General features: G+C 45.7%; 1 protein-coding gene across 8 annotated transcripts in view; it reads right to left on the minus strand.

The window, feature by feature from the left end:
* upf3a (UPF3A regulator of nonsense mediated mRNA decay) overlaps window positions 1–25,295 on the minus strand; it is a 160,110-nt gene that overhangs the window by 70,282 nt on the left and 64,533 nt on the right. For 5 of the 8 annotated variants that reach the window (XM_072476724.1, XM_072476719.1, XM_072476718.1 and 2 more), the window contains exons 4-5: window positions 24,620–24,718; window positions 8,872–8,982 (exon numbers count right to left, since the gene is read on the minus strand). In XM_072476724.1, the coding sequence (XP_072332825.1) occupies window positions 8,872–8,982; window positions 24,620–24,718 (210 nt within the window). Of the gene's footprint in view, window positions 1–8,871; window positions 8,983–23,593; window positions 23,687–24,619; window positions 24,719–25,295 lie in introns of those variants that run through there. The other 3 variants (XM_072476721.1, XM_072476723.1, XM_072476726.1) reach the window with 2 other exon arrangements.

Consider the following 25,295-nt stretch of genomic DNA (forward strand, 5'->3'; position numbering starts at 1 on the left):
GGGTGACAGGGGAGGACCAAACGGGGTTTGTGAAGGGCAGGCATTTAACGGTGAACATTAGAAGGCTGGTAAACGTGATCATGATGCCCTCCGAGGGAAGGGAGGTGGAGGTGGTGGTCGCCATGGATGTGGAGGGTTGGTTGAGGTGGGAAATAGTTGGTGGGAAAGGGGGGGCAGGGGAGCTGTGTGTGTAGGCCAGGTTGGCTGGTGGTTGGGTGGGCATTATCTGTTCTGTTGTTTTTTCCCTCTTGAAAATTGTTGTTAAAAATTATATATTTTTATAAAATATTTTTTAAAAATATAACTGAGTCACAATTTGGGACAGGTGCTTTGCCAAACTTAGTTTGGTTGATCGTTTTCTTATTTTTCCAAAAAATTATATAATAGCAGTTAGCATTAGGTTTCGGGATTTATGGAATGGGCAAGAAATAAAGACAAAAATATTCAACAGGAAGAGGGAATTTTCAGTAATTTGAAAGGGGATCTGGACCAAATGGGATGGAAGCAAAGAATGGTGGATAAAAGCATTTGAGTACTGAAAGGCATTCAAGGAGGAAATTGCTTGCGTATAGACTAAACACATTCTTGGATGGGGTAAGACAGGGTATCCAAAGTTACATTCCCTGGATGATTACAAATTTGAGATTAAAATGAAACGGAAAAAGTAGCTTTATGATAAATGCTAGCTGAATACAAGTACAGAGTAGAATTGAAAAAGGAAGAGGAATAAAGTCAATGAGAAAAGATTAACATTTACCATAAAAGGAAAACTGAAGTATTTAATAAACATATAAAGAGTAAAAGGATAAAGAGTAAAAGAATAGTCAAATAAAGTTGATGATTAGAGATGAAAAAGAAAATTAATTTTGACGGCAAAGGGCATGGCCAACCTGCGAAATGTGTATTGTGCATCTATCTTCTCAAAAAAAGTGCTTCCAATGTCACAATGAAAGACGAGGGATGGGGTAGAGAAATTGGATAGGGTATGAACAGACAAGAGGTAATTGGAGATTGACAGTGCTCCAAATTGGGAAAACCTTCATACTGGATGGAATGCATCCTAGGTTGCTGAGAGAAATAAGGGTGGAAATAACAGAGACTCTGTCCAGAATCCGCCTTGGATATGGGAGTTCTGCTGTAGGACTGGTGTGTTGTAAGTATTACACACCTGTTAAAAAAAACACATCAGTCAGCCTAATGCTGATTCTGGGGAAACTTTGAAACCATAATCTGGGAAAAAATTGATTGTTACTTGAAAATACATAGCTAATGACTTCCGGGTGCGGCGATGACCAGCTGAGTCGCACGTTTCGGCAGCTCCCTGTGAAACGGACTTTTGGGCTCTTGATAGGAGCCCCAACGGCAATTTTGACGGCTAAAAACACTGTGCGGTAAACCAGAAGGGAATCCCCCCTGGATACGGATGGAAAAAGGAGGAGAAAGTGGCCAGATTGCAGTGGATCCTTTAGAACAGCGGCAAGGAAGGCAAGCAAAAACCAAGGTGGCGTCGGAAGGTGGCAGTTTAACATGGGGCCCTGAACAACAAGAGTTCTTGAAATGCTGTGTGGAAGAGATCAAAAAGGAAATGAAGAAAGAGCTGTTGGCCCCGATACTACAGGCGATCGAAGGGCTAAAGGAGGAACAAAAGACCCAGGAGCGGGAGCTTCGGGTCGTGAAGGCAAAGGCAGCCGAGAATGAGGACGACATACAGGGCCTGGTGGTGAAGACGGAGACGCAGGAGGCACATCAGAAACGATGTGTGGAAAGGTTGGAGGCACTGGAAAACAACGCAAGGAGGAACAACCTGAGGATTCTTGGTCTTCCTGAAGGTGTGGAGGGAGCGGACGTCGGGGCATATGTGAGCACGATGCTGCACTCGTTAATGGGAGCGGAGGCCCCGGCGGGTCCATTGGAGGTGGAGGGAGCATACCGAGTGATGGCGCGAGGACCGAGAGCAGGAGAAATTCCCAGAGCCATAGTGGTGAGATTCCTCCGTTTTAAGGATAGAGAAATGGTCCTTAGATGGGCGAAGAAAACTCGGAGCAGTAAATGGGAGAACGCGGTGATCCGCGTTTATCAAGACTGGAGTGCGGAGGTGGCGAGAAGGAGGGCGAGCTTTAATCGGGCCAAGGCGGTGCTTCATAAAAAGAAGATAAAATTTGGAATGCTGCAACCGGCAAGACTGTGGGTCACATATCGAGGGAGGCACCACTACTTTGAGACGGCGGATGAAGCGTGGACTTTTATTGTGGAAGAAAAACTGGAATGAGCGGGTTATTAAAAAGAACGTTCGAACAAAGTGGTGGGGCGAATGTGGGGGGCAAAGAGGGGTTTTATGTACTAATCCTGCGATGTGGTAACTTTTCTCTCTCCCACAGGTGGTGATGGGGGGAGGAGGGGAGGTGGAGGAGATGGGGCGTTGGCCATTGGGGGCGGGGCCAAGGGAGAAGCGCAGGCTTGGTTCCCGCGCTATGATAATCATGGCGGGAATAGAGAAGCAGGAAGGAGGGGGCGTCGCACGGTGCGAGCCGAGGTCACGGGGGGAAGCCGAGGTCAGCCAGAGTTTGCTGACTTCTGGGAGCAACATGGGGGGAGTAATTACGCTAGCGGGGGATCTAGCAGGGGGGTGGGAGGGGGGAATTACTGGGTTGCTGCTGCTGGGGAGAGGGGGGAGCTGGTATGGGAGAGGATGGGCGGGGGGGGCACTGCCTGGGGGAGATACAGCTGCGTGGGAACCGGGTGAAGAGCTGGAAAAAGGTGATGGCTAATCGACAAGGGGGCGGGGTAGGAAGCCCTCCAACTCGGCTGATCACGTGGAATGTGAGAGGGCTGAACGGGCCGATAAAGAGGGCACGGGTACTCGCACACCTTAAGAAATTAAGGCAGATGTGGTTATGTTACAGGAAACGCACCTGAAACTGATAGACCAGGTTAGGCTACGCAAAGGATGGGTGGGGCAGGTGTTCCATTCGGGGCTAGATGCGAAAAACAGGGGGGTGGCTATATTAGTGGGGAAGCGGGTAATGTTCGAGGCAAAGACTATAGTGGCGGATAACGGGGGCAGATACGTGATGGTGAGTGGCAAACTACACGGGGAGACGGTGGTTTTGGTAAACGTATATGCCCCGAACTGGGATGATGCCAATTTTATGAGGCGGATGCGAGGACGCATTCCGGACCTAGAGATGGGAAAGCTGATAATGGGGGGAGATTTTAATACGGTGTTGGAACCAGGGCTGGATAGGTCGAAGTCCAGGACTGGAAGGAGGCCGGCAGCAGCCAAGGTACTTAAAGATTTTATGGAGCAGATGGGAGGTGTAGACCCGTGGAGATTTAGCAGACCTAGGAGTAAGGAGTTCTCGTTTTTCTCCTATGTCCATAAAGTCTACTCGCGAATAGACTTTTTTGTGCTGGGTAGGGCGTTGATCCCGAAGGTGAGGGGAACGGAGTATACGGCTATAGCCATTTCGGATCACGCTCCACACTGGGTGGACTTGGAGATAGGGGAGGAAACAGGAGGGCGCCCACCCTGGAGAATGGACATGGGACTAATGGCAGATGAGGGGGTGTGTCTAAGGGTGAGGGGGTGCATTGAAAAGTACTTGGAACTCAATGATAATGGGGAGGTCCAGGTGGGAGTGGTCTGGGAGGCGTTGAAGGTGGTGGTTAGAGGGGAGCTGATATCAATAAGGGCACATAAAGGGAAGCAGGAGAGTAAGGAACGGGAGCGGTTGCTGCAAGAACTTTTGAGGGTGGACAGACAATATGCGGAAGCACCGGAGGAGGGACTGTACAGGGAAAGGCAAAGGCTACATGTAGAATTTGACTTGCTGACTACAGGCACTGCAGAGGCACAATGGAGGAAGGCACAGGGTGTACAGTACGAATATGGTGAGAAGGCGAGCAGGTTGCTGGCACACCAATTGAGGAAAAGGGGAGCAGCGAGGGAAATAGGGGGAGTGAGGGATGAGGAAGGTGAGATGGAGCGGAGAGAGTGAATGGAGTGTTCAAGACATTTTATAAAAAATTATATGAAGCTCAACCCCCGGATGGGAGGGAGAGAATGATGGGCTTCTTGGATCGGCTGGAATTTCCCAAGGTGGAAGAGCAGGAAAGGGTGGGACTGGGAGCACAGATCGAGGTAGAAGAAGTGGTGAAAGGAATTAGGAGCATGCAGGCGGGAAAGGCCCCGGGACCGGATGGATTCCCAGTCGAATTCTATAGAAAATATGTGGACTTGCTCGCCCCAGTACTGACAAGGACCTTTAATGAGGCAAAGGAAAGGGGACAACTGCCCCCGACTATGTCTGAAGCAACGATATCGCTTCTCTTAAAGAAGGAAAAGGACCCGCTACAATGCGGGTCCTATAGACCTATTTCCCTCCTAAATGTAGATGCCAAGGTCCTGGCCAAGGTAATGGCAATGAGAATAGAGGAATGTGTCCCGGGGGTGGTCCACGAGGACCAAACTGGGTTTGTGAAGGGGAGACAGCTGAACACGAATATACGGAGGTTGTTAGGGGTAATGATGATGGCCCCACCAGAGGGAGAAACGGAGATAGTAGTGGCGATGGATGCCGAGAAAGCATTTGATAGAGTGGAGTGGGATTATTTGTGGGAGGTGTTGAGGAGATTTGGTTTTGGAGAGGGGTATGTTAGATGGGTGCAGCTGTTGTATAGGGCCCCAGTGGCGAGCGTGGTCACGAATGGACGGGGATCTGCATATTTTCGGCTCCATAGAGGGACAAGGCAGGGATGCCCTCTGTCCCCATTATTGTTTGCACTGGCGATTGAGCCCCTGGCGATAGCGTTGAGGGGTTCCAAGAAGTGGAGGGGAGTACTTAGGGGAGGAGAAGAGCACCGGGTATCTTTGTATGCGGACGATTTGCTACTATACGTGGCGGACCCGGCGGAGGGGATGCCAGAAATAATGCGGATACTTGGGGAGTTTGGGGATTTTTCAGGGTATAAATTGAACATGGGGAAAAGTGAGTTGTTTGTGGTGCATCCAGGGGAGCAGAGTAGAGAAATAGAGGACCTACCGTTGAGGAAGGTAACAAGGGACTTTCGTTACCTGGGGATCCAGATAGCTAAGAATTGGGGCACATTGCATAGGTTAAATTTAACGCGGTTGGTGGAACAGATGGAGGAGGATTTCAAGAGATGGGATATGGTATCCCTGTCAATGGCAGGGAGGGTGCAGGCGGTTAAGATGGTGGTCCTCCCGAGATTCCTCTTTGTGTTTCAGTGCCTCCCGGTGGTGATTACGAAGGCTTTTTTTAAAAGGATTGAAAAGAGCATCATGGGTTTTGTGTGGGCCGGGAAGACCCCGAGAGTGAGGAAGGGATTCTTACAGAGTAGCAGGGATAGGGGGGGGCTGGCACTACCGAGCCTAAGTGAGTATTATTGGGCCGCTAATATTTCAATGGTGAGTAAGTGGATGGGAGAGGAGGAGGGAGCGGCGTGGAAGAGATTAGAGAGGGCGTCCTGTAGGGGGACTAGCCTACAGGCTATGGTGACAGCCCCATTGCCGTTCTCACCGAGGAACTACACCACAAGCCCGGTGGTGGTGGCTACACTGAAGATTTGGGGACAGTGGAGACGGCATAGGGGAAAGACTGGAGCCTTGGGGGGGTCCCCGATAAGAAACAACCATAGGTTTGCCCCGGGGGGAATGGATGGGGGATATGGAATGTGGCAAAGAGCAGGAATAACGCAACTGAAAGATCTGTTTGTGGATGGGAAGTTCGCGAGTCTGGGAGCGCTGACCGAGAAATATGGGTTGCCCCAAGGGAATGCATTCAGGTATATGCAACTGAGGGCTTTTGCGAGGCAACAGGTGAGGGAATTCCCGCAGCTCCCGACACAAGAGGTGCAGGACAGAGTGATCTCAAAGACATGGGTGGGGGATGGTAAGGTGTCAGATATATATAGGGAAATGAGGGACGAAGGGGAGACTATGGTAGATGAACTAAAAGGGAAATGGGAAGAAGAGCTGGGGGAGGAGATCGAGGAGGGGCTGTGGGCAGATGCCCTAAGCAGGGTAAACTCGTCGTCCTCGTGTGCCAGGCTAAGCCTGATTCAGTTTAAGGTATTACACAGGGCACATATGACTGGAGCACGGCTCAGTAAATTTTTTGGGGTGGAGGATAGGTGTGCGAGGTGCTCGAGAAGCCCAGCGAATCATACCCATATGTTTTGGTCATGCCCGGCACTACAGGGGTATTGGATGGGGGTGACAAAGGTGCTTTCAAAAGTAGTAGGAGTCCGGGTCGAACCAAGCTGGGGGTTGGCTATATTTGGGGTTGCACAAGAGCCGGGAGTGCAGGAGGCGAGAGAGGCCGATGTTTTGGCCTTTGCGTCCCTAGTAGCCCGGCACAGGATATTGCTAATGTGGAAAGAAGCCAAGCCCCCGGGGGTGGAGACCTGGATAAATGACATGGCGGGGTTTATAAAGCTAGAGCGGATTAAGTTCGTCCTAAGGGGGTCGGCTCAAGGGTTCACCAGGCGGTGGCAACCGTTCGTCGAATACCTCGCAGAAAGATAGACGGAATGGGAAAAAGAAGGCAGCAGCAGCAGCCCAGGATTGGGGGGGGGGGGGGGGGGGGCGGGGGGGGGAGGAGGAACCAGAAGGACTCTCAGGGTTGTTAATATATACTGTATAGTATGTATAGGTCGTTGCTACAGATAATTATATATTGGACTGTTAAATTATATTTTTGGAGAGTGTTACTTGTGACAAGGCAGTTGCCAATTAGGGCTAGTTTTCATTTTTGTTATTTATTATTTATTCATTTTTTGTTTATAAAATAGGTTATTGTTATTTGTGTTGTTATAATATTGTGTAAAGGATGCACAATGTACTGTGTTGGTTGACCAAAAATTTTCAATAAAATATTTAATTAAAAAAAAAGAAAATACATAGCTAATGAATAACTTAATTACTTAAATTAATTTAAATAAATTGGGCGTAAAATACTTTGGCATGATTTGTAGTCATGAAGGACATTATATAACTGCAAGGTTTCTTTCTAAACTACTTGTTAGTTCACAAGCTACAGTATTGTGTCCAAATCTAGAACCACACTTGTAGGAAGGATGTTAAGACCACAGAGAGGATACAGAGGAGTTTAACTTGAATGACACCAGGAATGAGGGATTTGATTATGTTGAAAGATTAGGGAATCTGGGATTATTTTTCTTAAAGCAGAGAAGGTTATGGGGAAATTTAATGGTAGTGTTCAAAGTTACAAAAGATAGAGTAAGTAGGAGAAACTATCTCCACCGGCTAGAAGATCATTAACAGAGATATGGGGCAGAATTCTCCGGTCTCGGACCCCAAAATCGCGTTCGGCGATTGGCCGGAGAATCTCCGTTGGCGCCGAAATCGGGGGGGGGCACTGCCCCCTCCAAAATGGCGTAATCGCGGCATGCCGTCGGGACAGCCTCAGGCCAATAACATGGGGCGCATGTGCGCTTTATTTTCTGGAATCCAGTGTGGCGGCTGCGGACAGCGCTGTCAGTCGTGGGGGAGCCGATCCACGGGGGGGGGGGGGGGGGCTTTGGCGAGGCTGGGAGCATTGGTGGGGAATCGTAGCGGGCCTGGCCAAAGGGGTGCACCATTTGGCACGCCAGATCCGCGTGCGGCCGGCGCCATGTTGTACGGCTCAGCCGCTGCAGGTCGCCGCCGTGCGCATGCGCGGCCATGGACCTAGCAATCCTCCGGCCATATCCACAGCCCCCCACCGGACGGAGGATCGATGCCGGTTTTGCGCTGTTTTTTCGGGCGTAAAACACCACTGTTCCCACGCCGGCGTCAGCACATCGTCTCCCAAAAGGAGAATCCAGGCCAGAGATTTACAGGCAGAGCCAAAACAGAGGGGAGATTAGAACACATATTTTGCACCACAAGTTGCTATGATCTGGAATGCACTGCCAGAAAGGCTGAAGATGCAGACTCAATAGAAACTTTTAAAAGAGAATTAGAAATAGACTTAAAAATAATGTAGGCATAGGGGAAAGAGTAATGGTGTAAGACTAATTGGATAGCTTTTTCAAAAATCCAGCTCAGACACAATGGGCCACACATAACATATGATTTTGAGAATAAACAAAAAATTAAAACATTTGTAGAGTATAGTAACTCAGTATGTTGGGGCCCAAATGTACTGGGATGCAGAGTTGTAAAATATGATTGCCCCGTTGGTAAATTACAGGCATTACTTATGTCACTTAAGGAAGATGGTACAGTGTTGTTTACAGTATTAAAAATTTGCTAAATATTATAAGATCACCATTCATTATGCTTATCAGTGGATTAGTAAATATGCTGTAAAGGAATATTAATGAATGCCAATAATGCTTCTTGAAAGATTTAAAGTAACCTGGGTCCACCGACTTTACAGAAATCACCAAAACTGTGGCTCTCAGCCATCAAGTACTGGATTTCCAGCAGGCATACACATCAAGATGTTAAGTGAATAGAGAAACAATTTAAAGAGAAAAGTCTGAAAATCTGTCAAAAGAAACAATAAAGTGAAATATGTCAGCAAAGAAAAAGCTGAGATATCTGGCTTAACTTAGACAGAGATTACTTAATAGAGCAGAAGAACCAAGGGGCCTTTGCATTTCTTTGGGTTAGAAATTTGATTTAAAATCTCTCATTTTCAAAACCTTTTTTGGAATAAAATAAATACGATGCATGTAAGGGCCAACTCAGCTAAATTTGTTTCAACTCAAGTCTGACAAGCTATTGCTACTGAGTTAATTATATACTGCAGTAAAAATATATGAAACAATTTTGCTAGAGATACAAAAATAAGTTTTTAAAAAATGCTAGAAATATAACCTGAAAATCACCATCAGACTAACCGATCAGTTCCCTGGTCTTTGCCTCAATCTCTCCCAGGAGTGTCTCTGGGTTGGCTGCAATTTTCTCTTCATCTGCACAGTAACTTTCCAGGAACTTTTTGTACTCAGGATCTATAGTTGCATAAAAAAAAAAGATATTCAATTACTTATCGAGCTTAAAGCAGATTTTAAAAAAATTATCCATTTTCATCATGAACTGAAGGCCTGCCTTTAGTTCATTTATTTGCAGAGTTTTTAAATGGAACCATCTTTATAGGGTCCCCCACTGCATCCAGCACTCCTGACAATGCTCCACACTCGCATACCCTGGCAATTCTCACACCCCTTCAGACACTTTCCATATTCCCCCCTTATCGCACACCCATCGTTCACGACAAATTTCCAATACAGCTCAACCCCCAAGCCCGACAATGCTCACTGCACAATCCCCAACAAAGTTCACCTCTTCCGGCAAAGCTCACGACCTCTCCCCCGACACAGCTCACTCCTCTCGACCATGCTTGTCCTCTCACCCACAAGTTCAGAGAGAGTTCAGAGAGAGCTCACCCCCTCTCCTGACACAGCTCAAACGCCCATCCTAAGACAGATCAACCACAAGTATCCCTTCCCCATCCACTGACAAAGTTCTCAACCTGCAATTCTGCAACCGCCCCCCCAACCCTCACACTATGACACTGCTTACCCAACTCTGTTCCAACATCAGTTGGATTAAGGAACCAGAGATTCCAAAAGATGAGCGTGAACATTGTTGGGGTGGGAAGGAGTTCATCTGTGTCGAGGGAAATCGAGCTGTATCGTGAGGGGGTGGAGCAGTGTCGTGGGTGTGGGGTGAGTATGGTGCAGATAGGGGTGAGCAGCGTGTGGAGGGGTTGCCATGGTGCTGGAGTGCTTTGACAGTCCACCTGATTTACTTTAGTTGAGCTCTCAAGCATGTTTTACACCTGCCAGGAATGGCTCTAAATAAATCAATGTAAATACCAGGATTTGCTTAGGGCAAGCTACCCGAGCTTATGTGATGACAGGTCCAGTGGAGGCAAGAGCTCCGACTGAACCAGGGTCACAGCCTGAGGATTCCGGGTAAACCATTTCGGACAGACATAAGGAGACACTTCTTCACACGAAGAGTGGTGATCCTGTGGAATTCATTGCCACAGGAAGTAGTTGATGCTAAAACTTTGAATATATTCAAGAGGCGGCTGGATATAGCACTTGGGGAGAATGGGATCTAAGGCTATGGGGAGAAAGCAGGATTAAGCTATTGAGTTGGATGATCAGCCTTGATCGTGATGAATGGCGGAGCAGGCTCGAAGGGCCACAAGGCCTCCTCCTGCTCCTATCTTCTATGTATCTATGTATCTCTGAGGTATCAGTTCCTTGATCCAGCGTAAATCGACTTCCTGGAACTTATAATGCTATGGCAATCCTTAATAGCAGCAAACGTTTCAGTGTTCGTTGCTTTTGGGATTAGAAGATCCCAATATGACTTGGGACCTTTTATTTCTTTATAGACACTAAATTTTGTTGTTTTTTGATATGCATCTAAGTTTTGGAAGCTGACAAACAAAAGTCTATTCTGCCCAACAGCAGCTTTGATTAGTGGCTGAATTATTTATCAGGTAACTCAAGTAATTCATAGTGGCTGAGATCATGAATCCTATTCAATTCCAAACCTCCAACCTGATTATCATTTTGAATGACATGGTCTAGAATAAATACATGGATCAGGATTCTGAGAAGGGGCAACAATAATGACTGGTTCCAGTTCTTTGATTTAAAGCCATTTTCTACGTGTGAATTATTTGGGACTGCCTGAGCCCAGCTAAAAGATTCAGCTATTCCAACTCCAAGTTAATACTTCACGTAAGAAGCTTCAACTTTGCATTGACATATAGGTCAAAACACCTTGGTTGTGATAGAAGGGGGGGGGGGGGGGGCACAATGGGACAGTGGTTAGCACTGCAGCCTCGCAGAGCAAGGGATCCAGGTTAAATTGCAGTCTTGGGTGACTGTGCGGAGTTCGCAAATTCTACGTGGGTTTCTTTCGTCCCACAGTCCAAAGATGCGCAGGTGAGGTGGATTGGCCATATCTTTTTATTAAAACAGTAAAAGATATATACAAGGCCAAACGGTACATACACTAATTTTGTGTTGGAGAAACAGGGTACCCTCCCTCAGTACCAGCATACGGGGAAGGGGGGTAGGGTACTCTGATTATTAAAACAGTTCACAACACAGTTGTACTAAAAACCAGCACTAAACTTTGCGCTGGAGAGGACAGATACCCTCACCTCTGTACCAACAAAAGGGAAAGGAAGGGGTGGTGGTGGGGGGAGAAGGGAAAGGAGGGTGGTGGGGAGGGAGCGAGTCGGGGTGCTGGTGTAGGGGGGGGGGGGTCCCTGCTAAATTGCCCCTTAGTGTCCATAGATGTGAAGGTTAACTGGGGTTACGGGCTTTTGGGGATAGGTCAGGGGAGTGGGTCTCGGTAGGTTGTTCTTTTGGAGAGTCGGTGCATACCCAAGGGGCCGAATGGCCTCCTTCTGCACTGTAGAAGATCTGTGGTTCCAGTTCCATAGATCAAGCATAGCAAGCTTTTCAATTACAGTAAAATATCCTGTTTCACATGCCGGCTCCCATCTATTCACCTGTTCAGCATTAAATTCATTTCTTTGTTGGTTTATGGCCAGAGGTTTGGTCTAATAATGTGAAAATTCAATCATGTAAGCCGCACATGGCACATTCAAGGAAGTCATAGCAGTGGCAATGGTTCTCTGTGCTACTCCCAGTTCTTGCTGTTCCTTACCTCAGCACACAAAGGCATATTCTGGCTTCTAGGGGATAGGGAGCCACTTGGGGAAGTAGTGCGTGACTTAATACAAGTAATATATCTGGGAAACCCCCCACATCGTCATACTAATAATAATAATCTTTATTAGTGTCACAAGTAGGCTTACATTAACATTGCAATGAAGTTGCTGTGAAAAGCTCTCAGCCACCACATTCCGGCGCCTGTTTGGGTACACAAAGGGAGAATTCAGAATGTCCAATTCACCTAACAGCACGTCTTTTGGGACTTGTGGGAGGAAACCGGAGCACCCGGACGAAACCCACGCAGACACAGGAGAAGGTGCAGACTTCACACAGGCAGTGACCCAAGCCGGGAATCGAACCTGGAATCCTGAAGCTAACCACTGTGCTACCATGCTGCCCATTTAACAGTGACCTTGGGTAAAATGTTTAACCTGCCCTCTGTAATACTGGAAACACGTGGTCTGAAGAAACCAGTGACATCAGAATATTGGAGATACAGCCCTTGCAAGGTTAAATCATCCTCCTAAAACAAAAGTAAAATCTTTCAAGATAATCTTTGGGAAAGTCATGAGGGAAATAATCCACAATGGTTGGTATAGAAAGGAAGGTGGATATTAATAAATACCATCACTGGGGTTGTTCTCCTTGGAGCAAAAGAGACTGAGGGGAGTTTGATCAAAGTGTAGAAGATTGACAGGAATAGCTAAAGTAGGCAAAGGAAAACTCTACCCCTTAGCCATAGACAAAGGAACATAGATTTACAGTTTTGGGCAAGAGATGCAGGGAGGATGAGAGGAAGGAACGTCTTACACAGTGAGTGGGAAGAATTGGAACTCGCTGCATCCAACAGTGGTGGAGGCACAGATGATTTCAAAAGGAAATTGGATGGATAGTGAAATAAATTAGCAGGGGTATGGGGATAAAGCAGCTGAATGGGATAGACTGAAGTGCTCTGCAGTGAGGAGACATGGACTCAATGGGGAATGATCTCCTGTGCCACAATGATAATTTGTGGGTAGCACAGTGGTTAGCACAGTTGCTTCACAGCTCCAGGGTCCCAGTTTCGATTCCCGGCTTGGGTCACTGTTCGTGCGCTGTCTGCACGGTCTCCCCGTGTCTGCGTGGGTTTTCTCCAGGTGCTCCGGTTTCATCCCACAGTCCAAAGATGTGCAGGTTAGGTGGATTAGCCATGATAAATTTCTCTTAGTTGGGTGGGGTTACTGGGTTATGGGGTTACGGGGATAGGGTGGAGGCGTGGGCTTAAAATGGGGTGCTATTTCCAAGGGCCGGTTCAGACTCGATGGGCCGAATGGCCTCCTTCTGCACTGTAAATTCTATGATGCTGTGAAGGGAAAACATTTCAGCAATTAGTTTTGCAAGTTTGGTCATTTGCAGTTTCTTTTCCCCTTTGCTACTCAACAATTCAAAGCAAACACTTTCATCTAATCAGACCTACAGAGGCTAGTAACAGGACAGAAACTGGGTTTGTCATTGATACTGGTTTTGCCATCCCATATAAACTCAGCCACAATATTAGCATAATGTTTTGGGGTTTCCAGATCAAATGGCAGGACTGGGGGAATAACAGAAGTCACTAAAAAAAGGATTACAAATTAAAAATATCCCAGTCGGGTTCAGAATAGTTTTAATTCCGGTGGCTTCAGCATCTACGGAATGGAAAGGAGAGCTGAGCAGGTTGCCCAACATTTCGCCACTGCATACCACTGATGTCTCTGACTCAAACTGGAGGTCCTGCTATAGTATTTGAGGGATTGAAATGCTGATATTGGTGAGATTAGCCAAGGACAGAAGAGAGAAGACTGCTTCTCAAACCTCCCCCAGTGCCTCTGAAACAGCTGACAACCTCTCCTCCGCCCTTCGAGACAGCACAACCCTCTCCACACTGACAAAGCTCTCAACCTGCACCGCAATTCTGATATTGCTTACCCAACTCTGTTCCAACATCAATTGGATTAAGGAGCCAGGGATTCCAAAAGTTAAAACAGGAGAGGGATGGGAGTGGATTGGTAACATTTCTGGGGATAGACGAATGTGGCCAAGACGTGAGCAGGTGTATTCCCTCATGCCTGAAGTCAGTGCCCAAGAGGTTCAAAGAGAACCCGTTGGCACGGTGGTTAGCATTTCTGCCTCACAGCATCAGGGACCCAGGTTCAATTCCAGCCTTGAGTGGTTGTCTGTGTGGAGTTTGCACATTCTCCCTGTGTCTGTGTGAGTTTCCTCCAGGTGCTCCTGTTTCCTCCCACAGTCCTAAGATGTGAAGGTTAGGTGGATTGGCCATGCTAAATTGCTCCTTAGTGTCCAAAGATGTGGTCAGGTGGGTGACAGGGATAGAGTGGGGATGGGCCTAGGTAGAGTGCTCTGACAGAGGGTTGGTGCAGACTCAATAGGCTCAATGGCCTTCTTCTGCGCTATAGGGATTCAAGGATGCTACCTCAGGTGGGCAGGGAATGTAAGTGGCATAACACTAGGCTTCCCAGCATTCTCCAGCACCACACTTCTCAGAACAATGCAAACAGCTCCACCTTTCCTCTCTCTCTAGGCACCACCTCACATCCTCATCTGAACATCCAACATTCACAATCACCCTCAATCTTTATACCAGCTAGGCCTCAAAGACACTCCATAAATGCAGTCCTTCTCTCCTCCCCACTCAATCCATTTCTCACACTCATCTCTCTTATTTTACCTCCTTCCAGGTGACAACACAGAACTCAATGCCAAGAAATGGAAGGGGGAGGGGTGCACTGGTTGGTGCTTCAGTGAGTGTCACCTTTATGATCACTGGAAAATGGATATTCACCTGCTCTATTGGTCCAGAAGACTGCAAATGTTAGCAACAACCTACTGTGAAAACCCAAGCCTCCTGAGGCACTGGTGTTCACATACCTTGAGAGAGAGCTGACCCTCTTCTTGTAGACCATGTCAGGAGTACCACTCAGTCAAAGAACAAAGAACACTACAGCACAGGAACAGGCCCTTCGCCCCTCCCCCAAGCCTGTACCGGTCATGATATCGTCTTAGCCTCAGCACTACCTAGTGTCGGGGGCCCGGACAGGATCCCTGGTCGTGCACTCAGAGCCTGCGTGGACCAGCTGGCAGAGATATTCGCGGACATCTTTAACCTGTCCCTACTCCACTCCAAGGTCCCCACCTGCTTCAAGAAGACCACCATCATACCGGTACCAAAGAAGAACCAGGCAACGTGCCTCAATGACTACCGACCAGTGGCCCTGACTTCAGTCGTAATGAAGTGCTTCGAGAGGTTGATCATGAAGCGCATCACCTCCATACTCCCAGAACGCCTTGATCCACTGCAATTCGCATTCCGCTGCAACCGGTCCACATCAGACACCATTTCCCTGGCCCTACACTCATCCCTGGAGCATCTCGAAAACAAGGACTCCTACATTAGACTCCTACATATTGACTACAGCTCCGCCTTCAACACCATAAGCCCAGCCAAGCTCATAACAAAGCTCCAAAACCTAGGACTTGGCTCCCCACTATGCAACTGGATCCTCGATTTTCTGACCAACAGACCACAATTAGGAAGAATGAACAACAACACCTCCTCCACAATAGTCCTCTACACCGGCGCCCCGCAAGGCTGTGTACTTAGCCCCCTACTCTACTCCCTGTACACACACGACTGCGTGGCAAAACTTGGTTCCAACTCCATCTACAAGTTTGCTGACGATACGACCATAGTGGGCCGGATCTCAAATAACTACGAGTCCGAATACAGGAGGGAGATAGAGAATCTAGTGGAGTGGTGTAGCGACAACAATCTCTCCCTCAATGCCAGCAAAACTAAAGAGCTGGTAATTGACTTCAGGAAGCAAAGTACTGTACACACCCCTGTCAGCATCAACGGGGCCGAGGTGGAGATGGTTAGCAGTTTCAAATTCCTAGGGGTGCACATCTCCAAAAATCTGTCCTGGTCCACCCACGTCGACGCTACCACCAAGAAAGCACAACAGCGCCTATACTTCCTCAGGAAACTAAGGAAATTCGGCATGTCCACATTACCCCTTACCAACTTTTACAAATGCACCATAGAAAGCATCCTATCAGGCTGCATCACAGCCTGGTATGGCAACTGCTCAGCCCAGGACCGCAAGAAACTTCAGAGAGTCGTGAACACCGCCCAGTCTATCACACGAACCTGCCTCCCATCCATCGACTCCATCTACACCTCCCGCTGCCTGAGGAAAACGAGCAGCATAATCAAAGATCCCTCCCACCCGGCTTACTCACTCTTCCAACTTCTTCCATCGGGCAGGAGATACAGAAGTCTGAGAACACGCACGAACAGACTCAAAAACAGCTTCTTCCCCACTGTCACCAGACTCCTAAATGACCCTCTTATGGACTGACCTCATTAACACTACACCCTGTATGCTTCATCCGATGCCAGTGCTTATGTAGTTACATTGTATATGTTGTGTTGCCCTATTATGTATTTTCTTTTATTCCCTTTTCTTCTCATGTGCTAAATGATCTGTTGAGCTGCTCGCAGAAAAATACTTTTCACTGTACCTCGGTACACGTGACAATAAACAAATCCAATCCAATCCAATCCAATTCCTCTATACACATCCTATCCATGTATTTGTCAAGATGCTTTTTGAACGCCGTTAATGTATCTGCTTCCACAACCTCCCCTGGCAGCGGGTTCCAGGCATTCATCACCCTCTGTGTAAAAAACCTGCCTTGCACATCTCCTCTAAACTATGCCCCTGGTGACTGACCCCTCCATCCTGGGAAAGAGTGCCTGCCCATCCACTCTATCCATGCTCCTCATAATCTTGTAGACCTCTATCAGGTCGCCCCTCAACCTCCATCGTTCTAATGAAAACAGTCCAAGTCTATTCAGCCACTCCGCATAGCTAACACCCTCCAGACCAGGCAACATCCTGGTAAACCTCCTGTGCACCCTCCCCAAAGCCTCCACATCTTCTGGTAGTGTGGCGACCGGAATTGTACACAATATTCCATGTGCGGCTGTACCAAAGTTCTATACAATGTTATGGGCCAGGGTTTAGAGAACCCCAAAGTGTATCATGGAGTTCACCTGACCCACAACTTTTAATAGATTGTGGTATGGGGAGCACATGGCCCACTCTACAGGTGTGGTACAGCAGAAATGGAAAAGTATTTTTTTAAAGCAAAACAATGTTTATTCTATGAATTCATGTTAACCTTTTTAAAACATACAGTGAACATCTTAGCAACCATTAATTCAAATACGACCCCCAAAGACGACAACACTAAGTAATCCTTTAAGCTTTCCTTTTAACTTCCATAAGACTTAAAAAAGAACTTTTAACAGAAGCACATCAGGTTAAAGTCACTACTGAGAGCAGTTATTAGTTTTAAATCACCAAAGGATTGATTTACAATTTTTAGATTATAGAGAGAGAGATAATACCCCTTCTGGCTGTGACTGCAGCTATCCAGCTCTGAAAACGAAACTAAAACACATCCTGCGGCAAACAGCCTAAAACAAAAGTAAAAAGCTGACAGATAGCCCAGCTCCACCCACTCTCTGACATCACTGCAGTAAAAAACACCCATTTCTTAAAGGTACTCTCACAACAGATATTTATATACACACCCATTTATAAACACCCATTTCTTAAAGGTACTCTCACATGACAACAACTTGCCAGTTTTTATACTCGATGCCCCGTCCAATGAAGGCAAGCGTTCCATATACTTTCTTGTCCACTTTTGTTGCCACTTTCAAAGATCTGTGGACCTGTACACCCAGATCTCTGTGATTTTCTATATTCCTGAGAGTTTTGCCATTTCCTGTACATTTCCCCTCTCTGTTAGACCTACCAAAATGCATTACCTCACATTTGTCCAGATTAAATGGCAATTGCCATTTCTCAGCCCAAGTCTCCAACCTATCTATGGCCGGCTGGATCCTCTGACAATCCTCAACATTATCTGCCACTCCACCAACCTTGGTGTCATCCGCGAACTTACTAATCAGACCAGCTACATTTTCCTCCAAATTGTTTATATATACTACAAATAACAGAGATCCCAGCACCGATCCCTGTGGAACACCACTAGTCACAACCTTCCATTCAGAAAAACATTGTTCCACTGCTACCCTCTGCCTTCTGTGACAGAGCAAGTTCTGTATCCATCTTCTACCTCACCTCTGATCCCGTGTGACTTCACCTTTTGTATCAGTCTGCCATGAGGCACCTTGTCAAAGGCTTTATTAAAGTCCATGTAAACAACATTCACCGCCTTCCCCTCATCAATCATCTTTGTCACCTCCTCAAAAAACTTGATCAAGTTAGTGAGGCACGACCTCCCCTTCACAAAACCATGCTGTCTATCGCTTATGACTCAATTTGTTTCCAAATGGGTATAAATCCTGTCCCTGAGAAATCACTCCAATAATTTACCTACTACCAACCTGAGGCTCACCGGCCAATAGATTCATGGATTATCCCTACTACCTTTCTTAAACAGCGAGCTGCATTTCTGTGCGCATCTATCTTGTGGAGTACCATGTGGTTAAGGAGTGGTGGCACAATGATTAGCACTGCTGCCTCACAGCGCCAGGGACCCGGGTTTAATTCCGACCTCGGGCCACTGTCCGTGTGGAGTTTGCATGTTCTCCCCGTGTCTGCATGGGTTTCCTCCGGGTGCTGCAGTTTCCTCCCGGTCCAAAGATGTGCAGGTTTGGTGGATTGGATATGCTAAATTTCCCATACAAGGGGTTACAAGGTGGTGGATTGGGCCAAGGTTAGGATGCTCTTTCAGAGGATTGGTGCAGACTCGATGGGCCGAACGGCCTCCTTCTGCACTGGAAGGATTCTATGGTTTTATAAAGTCAGCTGGTGCTGTTGCCGTTTTGGCTACTGCACCTGGTGCTGTTGCTTCTCCTGTTCCTGTTCCTTACCGAGATACAGGGTAGAGCTGAATAAGCTGCTCCAATGCTGTGGTGAAGATGGATATCAGGAATGTGCAGATCAAAGTGAGTGAGCTGACTTCCAAGATGGAAATCAGCTGTCAAACAGCAAGAACACACTCTCAGAAGAATGCTGTGAGCAGCAACCTCTCAACTAGACAATGTAGCAGTCATTCAGTTTCACTGATTGAAGCCTTTCCAGCCTGTCGAGTTCACTTAAGAATCACTCCCTTGCATTGTTGACCCAAACAGGCTCCGGAAAGCAAGGAAAACCCTTGCGTTAATTTTTAAAGCCAAAATGCATGGTTAAATCCTGAGTCAATTGCCTCTTCGCATATGTTAATGACATACCGATAGCTGTAAAGAAGATACCACCCTGCCTTCACCTGCAAACTCGCTAGGTTAAACTCAGAATTGGTGGGAGCGTGTCGGATTCCAAATCCAACATCACTATTCAAACATGCCTGCCTTTAGCAGTTAAAATTCTGCACTTCAATTTTATTCATCTGACTGGGCCAATTTAATCAGTCCCAATGCACATTGATTGATGGCGATTGATTATGATAGCATTAATGATCCTATGCAGCAGTTTTCATTTCCTATTATTTTGCAAGAGGCTCAAACATAATCAGATTGTTTTTTAAATTATTTATTCAATGGATTTGGGCTTTGATGGCTCAGCCAGCATTTATTGTCCATCCTTAATTTCACTTCAGAAGGTGGTGGTGAGCTGCCTTCTTGAACTGCTGCAGTCCATGTGTTGTAGGTACAACCACAGTGCTGTTAGGGCGGGAGTTACAGATTTTGACCTAGCAACAGTGAAGGAATGGGGATATGTTTCCAAGTCAGAGTGGTGAGTGATTTGATGGGGAACTTCCAGGCGGTGACGTTTCTATGTATCTGCTGCCCTTGTCTTTCTGGACGGTAGTAGTCACAGGTTTGGAAGGTGCTGCCTAATAAGCCACAATGAGTTCCTGCAGTGCATCTTGTAGATGGTGCACACTGCTGCTGTGCATCGGTGGTCAAGGAAGTGAATGTTTGTGGATGGAATGCCAATCAAGCAGGCTGCTTTGTCCTGGACGGTGTCAAATGTGTCAATTGTTGGAGCTGCACACACCCAGACAACGGGACAGTAATCCATCACACTCTGACTTGTGCCTAGTAGATTGTGGACAGGTTTTGGGGAGTCAGGAGGTGTGTTACTCATCACAGGATTCAGGGTGTATGACCTGTTCTTGTAGCCACAGTATTTATATGGCTAGTCCAGTTCAGTTTCTGATCAATGGTAACTCCCAGGATGTTGTCAGTGGGGATCCAGTGATGGTAATGCCATTGAATGTCAAGGAACGAAGGTTACGTTCTCTATTGTTGTAGATGGTCATTGCTTGACATGTGTGGTGTGAATGTTACTTGCCAAGTATCAGTCAAAGCTTGGATATTGTCCAGGTATCATTGCACTTCGACATGGACTGTTTCAGTACCTGAGGAGTCATGAATGATACTGAACATCGTGCAGTCATCAGCGAACATCCCCACTTCTTTTTTCCCCCCAAAATTTAGCGTACCCAATTAATTTTTTCCAATTAAGGGGCAATTTTAGCATGTCCAATCATCCTATCCTGCACATCTTTGGTTTGTGGGGGTGAAATCCATGCAAACACAGGGAGAATGTGCAAACTTCACACGGATAGTGACTCAGAGCCCGGGATCGAACCTGGGACCTCGGCGTGTTGACTGCAGTGCTAACCACTGCGCCGCTGTGCTGCCCGAACATCCCCACTTCTGATCTTATGATGGAAAGAAGGTTGCTGATGAAGCCGCTGAAGATGGTTGGGCCAATGACGTTACCCTGAGGAACGCCTACAGTGATGTCTGGGGGCTGAAATGACTGGCCTCCAACAACCACAACTATTTTCCTTTGTGCTAGGTATGAGTCCAACCAGTGGAGAATTTCCCCTGATTCCCAATGACTCTAATTTTACCCGAGTTCCTTGATGCCATTTTCTGTCAAATATGGCCTTGATGTCAAGGACAGTCACACTCACCTCACCTCTAGAGTTCAGCTCTTTTCTCTATGTTGGAGCCAAAGCTGTAATCAGGTCAGGAGTTGAGTAGCCCTGGCAGAACCCAAACTGAGCATCAGTGAGCAGGTTATTAGTACCACTTGATAGTATTGGCAATGATCATAAGACCATAAAAAGCCCAGCAGGCATAGGAGCAGAAAAAGGCCATGCGGCCCATCGGGTCAGCTCTGCCATTCAATTACCCTTGATTCCCTTACAGATGAAAAATCTGTCTATCTCAGCCTTGAACATACTCAACGACCTAGCCTCTACAGCTCTCTGTGGTAAAGAATTACATGGTAGCACAGTGGTTAGCACTCGTGCTTCACAGCTCTAGGGTCCCGGGTTTGATTTCTGCTTGGGTCACTGTCTGTGCGGAGTCTGCACATTTTCCCCATGTCTGCGTGGGTTACCTCCGTGTGCTCCGGCTGCCTCCCACAAGTTCCGAAATACGTGCTTGTTAGGTGAATTGAACATTCTGAATTCTCCCCGTGTACCCGAACAGGCACTGGAGTGTGGCGACTAGGGGATTTTTACAGTGACTTCATTGCAGTGTTAATGTAAGCCTACTTGTTACAATGATAAAGATGATTATTATTATTCGATTCACTACCCTCAGAGAAGAAATTTCTCCTCCGCAGTCTCACGGCGCCGAGGGCCCAGGTTCGATACCGGGCTCTGGGTCACTGTCCGTGTGAAGTTTGCACATTCTCTGTCTTAAATGGGTGACCCCTTACTCTGAGATAATGCTCTCTGGTTCTAGATTCTCCCACAAGGGAAAACATCCTCTTAGCTTCTACCCTGTCAAGTACCCTGAGAATCCTATATGTCTCAATTAGGTCGCCTCTCATTTTTCTGAACTCCAAACGAGTACAGGCCCAACCTACTCATAAGAAAATCCTTCCATACCCAGAATCAATTCAGTGAACCTTCTCTGGACTGCCTCCAATGCCGGTATATCTTTCCTTACTGATGAGCGAGAGTAGACTGATGGGGCAGTAATTGGCCAGGTTGGGTTTGTCCTGCGTTTTGTGTTCAGGGCAATTTTCCACATTACTAGGTAGTGCTGGAACCGCTTGGCTAGGGCAAATTCTGGAGCACATGTCATCAGTGCGATTTCCAATATATTGTTGGGGCCCATAATCTTTGCAGTTTCCAGTGTCTTCAGCCGGTTATAGATATCACGTGGAGCGATCAAATTAGTTTAAGACTGACATCTGTGATGCTGAGGACCTCCGGAGGCCAAAATGGATCATTCACTCAGCACTTCTGGTGAAGATTGTTATGAATGCTTCAGTCTTTTAGTTTGCACAGATCGTGCTGTGCCCCCCTAGCATCGAGTAAGGGGATATTTATCCCAATACTCCTCCAGTGAATTGTTTAATTATCAAACCTTATTCATGACTGGATGTGACAGGATTGCAGAGCTTAGATCTGATATGTTGGTAGTGGAATTGCTTAGCTCTCTCTATCACTTGATGCTTATGCTATTTGGCACCCAAGTAATCCTGCGTTGTAGCTTCACGAGGTTGATATCTCAGTTTTAGGTATGTTTGGTGCTGCTCCTGGAGCGCCCTCCTACTCTCGTCTTGAACCAGGCTTGATCCCCTGGCTTGATGCTAATGGTAGAGTGGGGGATATGCCGGGTCATGAGGTTACAAATTGTGGTCGAGTACAATTCTGCTAGTGTCAAATTATTGCTGTATCTTAAACACACTGCTATACAGAAAAAAACATGCACTCAGAAGTCCAAAGCAATGTTAGAACAATGAAGTGAATACATTTACAAAGGAAACACCTAATGTTCAATAATCCTTGGGGATATTTTGATGGCATATTGTGAATACAGTGCAGATCCCTATTCTGTCACCAGACCCGGAATATATTGCAGCAAGGACAATGGAGTCACCCTGCTCTTGAAGAAGTCAATTGGTAAACAATTTTTCTTTCACAACATAGGATTTTAATAGGTAGGGAACTGCTTTGATGGAATTTGTAAAATACATCATGAACGTCTGTGGTTCTTTTTATTAATGCTAGTCTTTTTTACCTGACTTCATCAGATGTTATATGACACTTTCTTCTCTATCTGCGATATGTCATTACAAAACAGATCTTTGCCTCATTTAATTTTTTTAAATTTGTAAATTGTTTTGCTAGAAGTAGCAAGGGGTTAAAACCCAAAATCATATAGCTTATTTCTGAACAAAAAAGCCACTAAGTCAGACATCAGACCTTGGGTTGCTGTTGAAATTGCAATAGAATTTTCATGGTGTTAATTACTTAATTAGCCAGAGTCACCATGGTCAATCACAAGCAGTTTGTTCATCATTGGTGTTGTAAATCTATTTAATATTGGTAAGAAAAGTAAAATATTTTATGAATGGCCATTGATCAAATGCATTTGAGAGAAAAGCAGTCTTCTATTGCTCTTTTGTTTCTGTATCGTGCCAAAGGAACTGAATTTGTATATCTATGGAAAACCTCTTTTATTAGAGAATCAATATCAGCCTTTCAGGCAACAGAGATCTCTATTTTAAGAAAGTGGCTGCCTGAGAAACTAGGCTAGATTGTAAATTGTACTATGCTCCAAAATGTAAGAAGCGTACTTATATTTTAAAGTGAGTGTGAGTGACGCCTCCATTATTTTATGTCTCAAGATTGATAGCAAGATGTATAATCCATTGTTTTATACTATTTACTGTTTATTTACATATTCTATTTAAATAAAACCATTCATTGGTTCATACCCTGCAATTCAAGTTAGTAACAATGAGTATTGAGGCCCTTTCAGACAGAGAAGAATCATATGATGCGGTCTGATACATTCCAAGATCTGGTGTAGAGAGTAAAAGTTCTCTGTTTATGATCCCTCCATCTTGCTATTGCTTACCTAGACATTGGGCAGATAAAGTTACACTCTGGATCGTAGGGGACATGAAGGCCACTTACAGAATGGCCGGAGATGCTGAACCCAAGGAAATATCTAGCGTAAAAACCCAAAAACATGACAAGTATTTTAAAATTTATATGCAAAATGTTTTAGACAAATTACTTTTTAAATAAGTCTGACAAAAAGTCAGAAGCAAGTCATACCATTTTACGTCTTATTAAATATTGTAATTCACAAGATAGGTACAGATGAGGAACGTCATACAATCCCCCATCATGGCATGATTTGAGAGGTTTTGCCTCCATTACTCCACCTGCAAGTCTATTTAATTTGTTGATCATCATTTGTGGAAAAAAACCTTTCTGACATTAGTCCTCTACTGTTACTAATTTGAAATTATGTCTCCTTTGTCTTATTCTCAAGGTTCAGCCCTGATGTAAAGTTTAAGATTTTTCTTTACTACACCATGTACTGAGTTACGTATCTCAAATATTACCACCATTTCTGGCTGGAAAGACCAAATTTCTCCTTATACTTCTGATGTTAGGTTGTGGTTCTTCTTTGATCTGCAACCAGGACTTGAATATTTCCCTTACCTGTGTTACAACTGCACACAGTAGTCAAAATGTGATCTGCCAGAGCATTAAACAGTTTTATTAATTTGCATTCTACACTAATATCACTAATGTCCTTCAGGGAAGGAAATCTGCCATCCTTACCCGGTCTGGCCTACATGTGACTCCAGACCCTCACAGTGATGCGGTTAAACTCTTAACTGCCCACCTCTGAAATGGCCTAGTAAGCCACCCAGTTCAAGGGCAATTAGGGATGGGCAACAAATGCTGGCCCAGCCAGCGACACCCACGTCACAAGAACAAATTTTTAAAAACAATTTTGGCTCTGTGGGCAGCATTCGATTAGTTTTGTCACGATTGCTGTGCTGCAGTGATTAAATGAAAAAGTCTTAAATACAGTCTTGACTGTACTCTGCTACTATTTCAGCTTATGAAGGTCCTAAATAGTTACCTTCTTCGATGCTCCCAGATTTTGCATCTTTCTTTTTGAGTTTCCTTTTAGAAATTTTCTGAAATGGAGCAAATTCAACCACAGCAGGGTATTCCTGGCCTGGAGGTGTTACAATCACAAGAACAATATAGTTCATTGTTTACATAAAGGTACAGCTAAACCAGAATTATTCTTTAATAATGTCAGCATTTCATTTTTGTGCAATAGTAAATTGAAATAATCAAAATATGACTGGCTTACAGATGACGACTAAATTGTAATTTGTTATACAATTACACCACACTTCGATTTGGTCTCCATGGTCCAAAGTGTGTGAGACATATTTTAACTGTCAGACATTTCCAACTTTTAGACTGAAATCCACTTTATCAGATTGAAATGCGATTCAGCTTGATGTAAAACTCAGAATTAATCTTTCTTCGTAACTTCTATGACATCAATAAATGCAATAAGTCTCACTGAACTGCTCAAGCATGTTTATCTTTTTTTGATGAATTTCATGAATTTCTTTTTTTTTTTAAAGAATTTTTATTCCAAATTTTCAACTTTTTTAATTTTACAACATTTGCCAATGCAAACAGAAGGGGGGACATGGGGCACCCCTGCCTCGTACCCTGTGCAATGAAAAATACCCTGAATTCAAATAATTCATGCGGATGCTCGCCATCAGCTCCTC

The sequence above is a fragment of the Scyliorhinus torazame genome, chromosome 15 (assembly GCF_047496885.1).
Source record: "Scyliorhinus torazame isolate Kashiwa2021f chromosome 15, sScyTor2.1, whole genome shotgun sequence".
Lineage (NCBI taxonomy): Eukaryota > Metazoa > Chordata > Chondrichthyes > Carcharhiniformes > Scyliorhinidae > Scyliorhinus > Scyliorhinus torazame.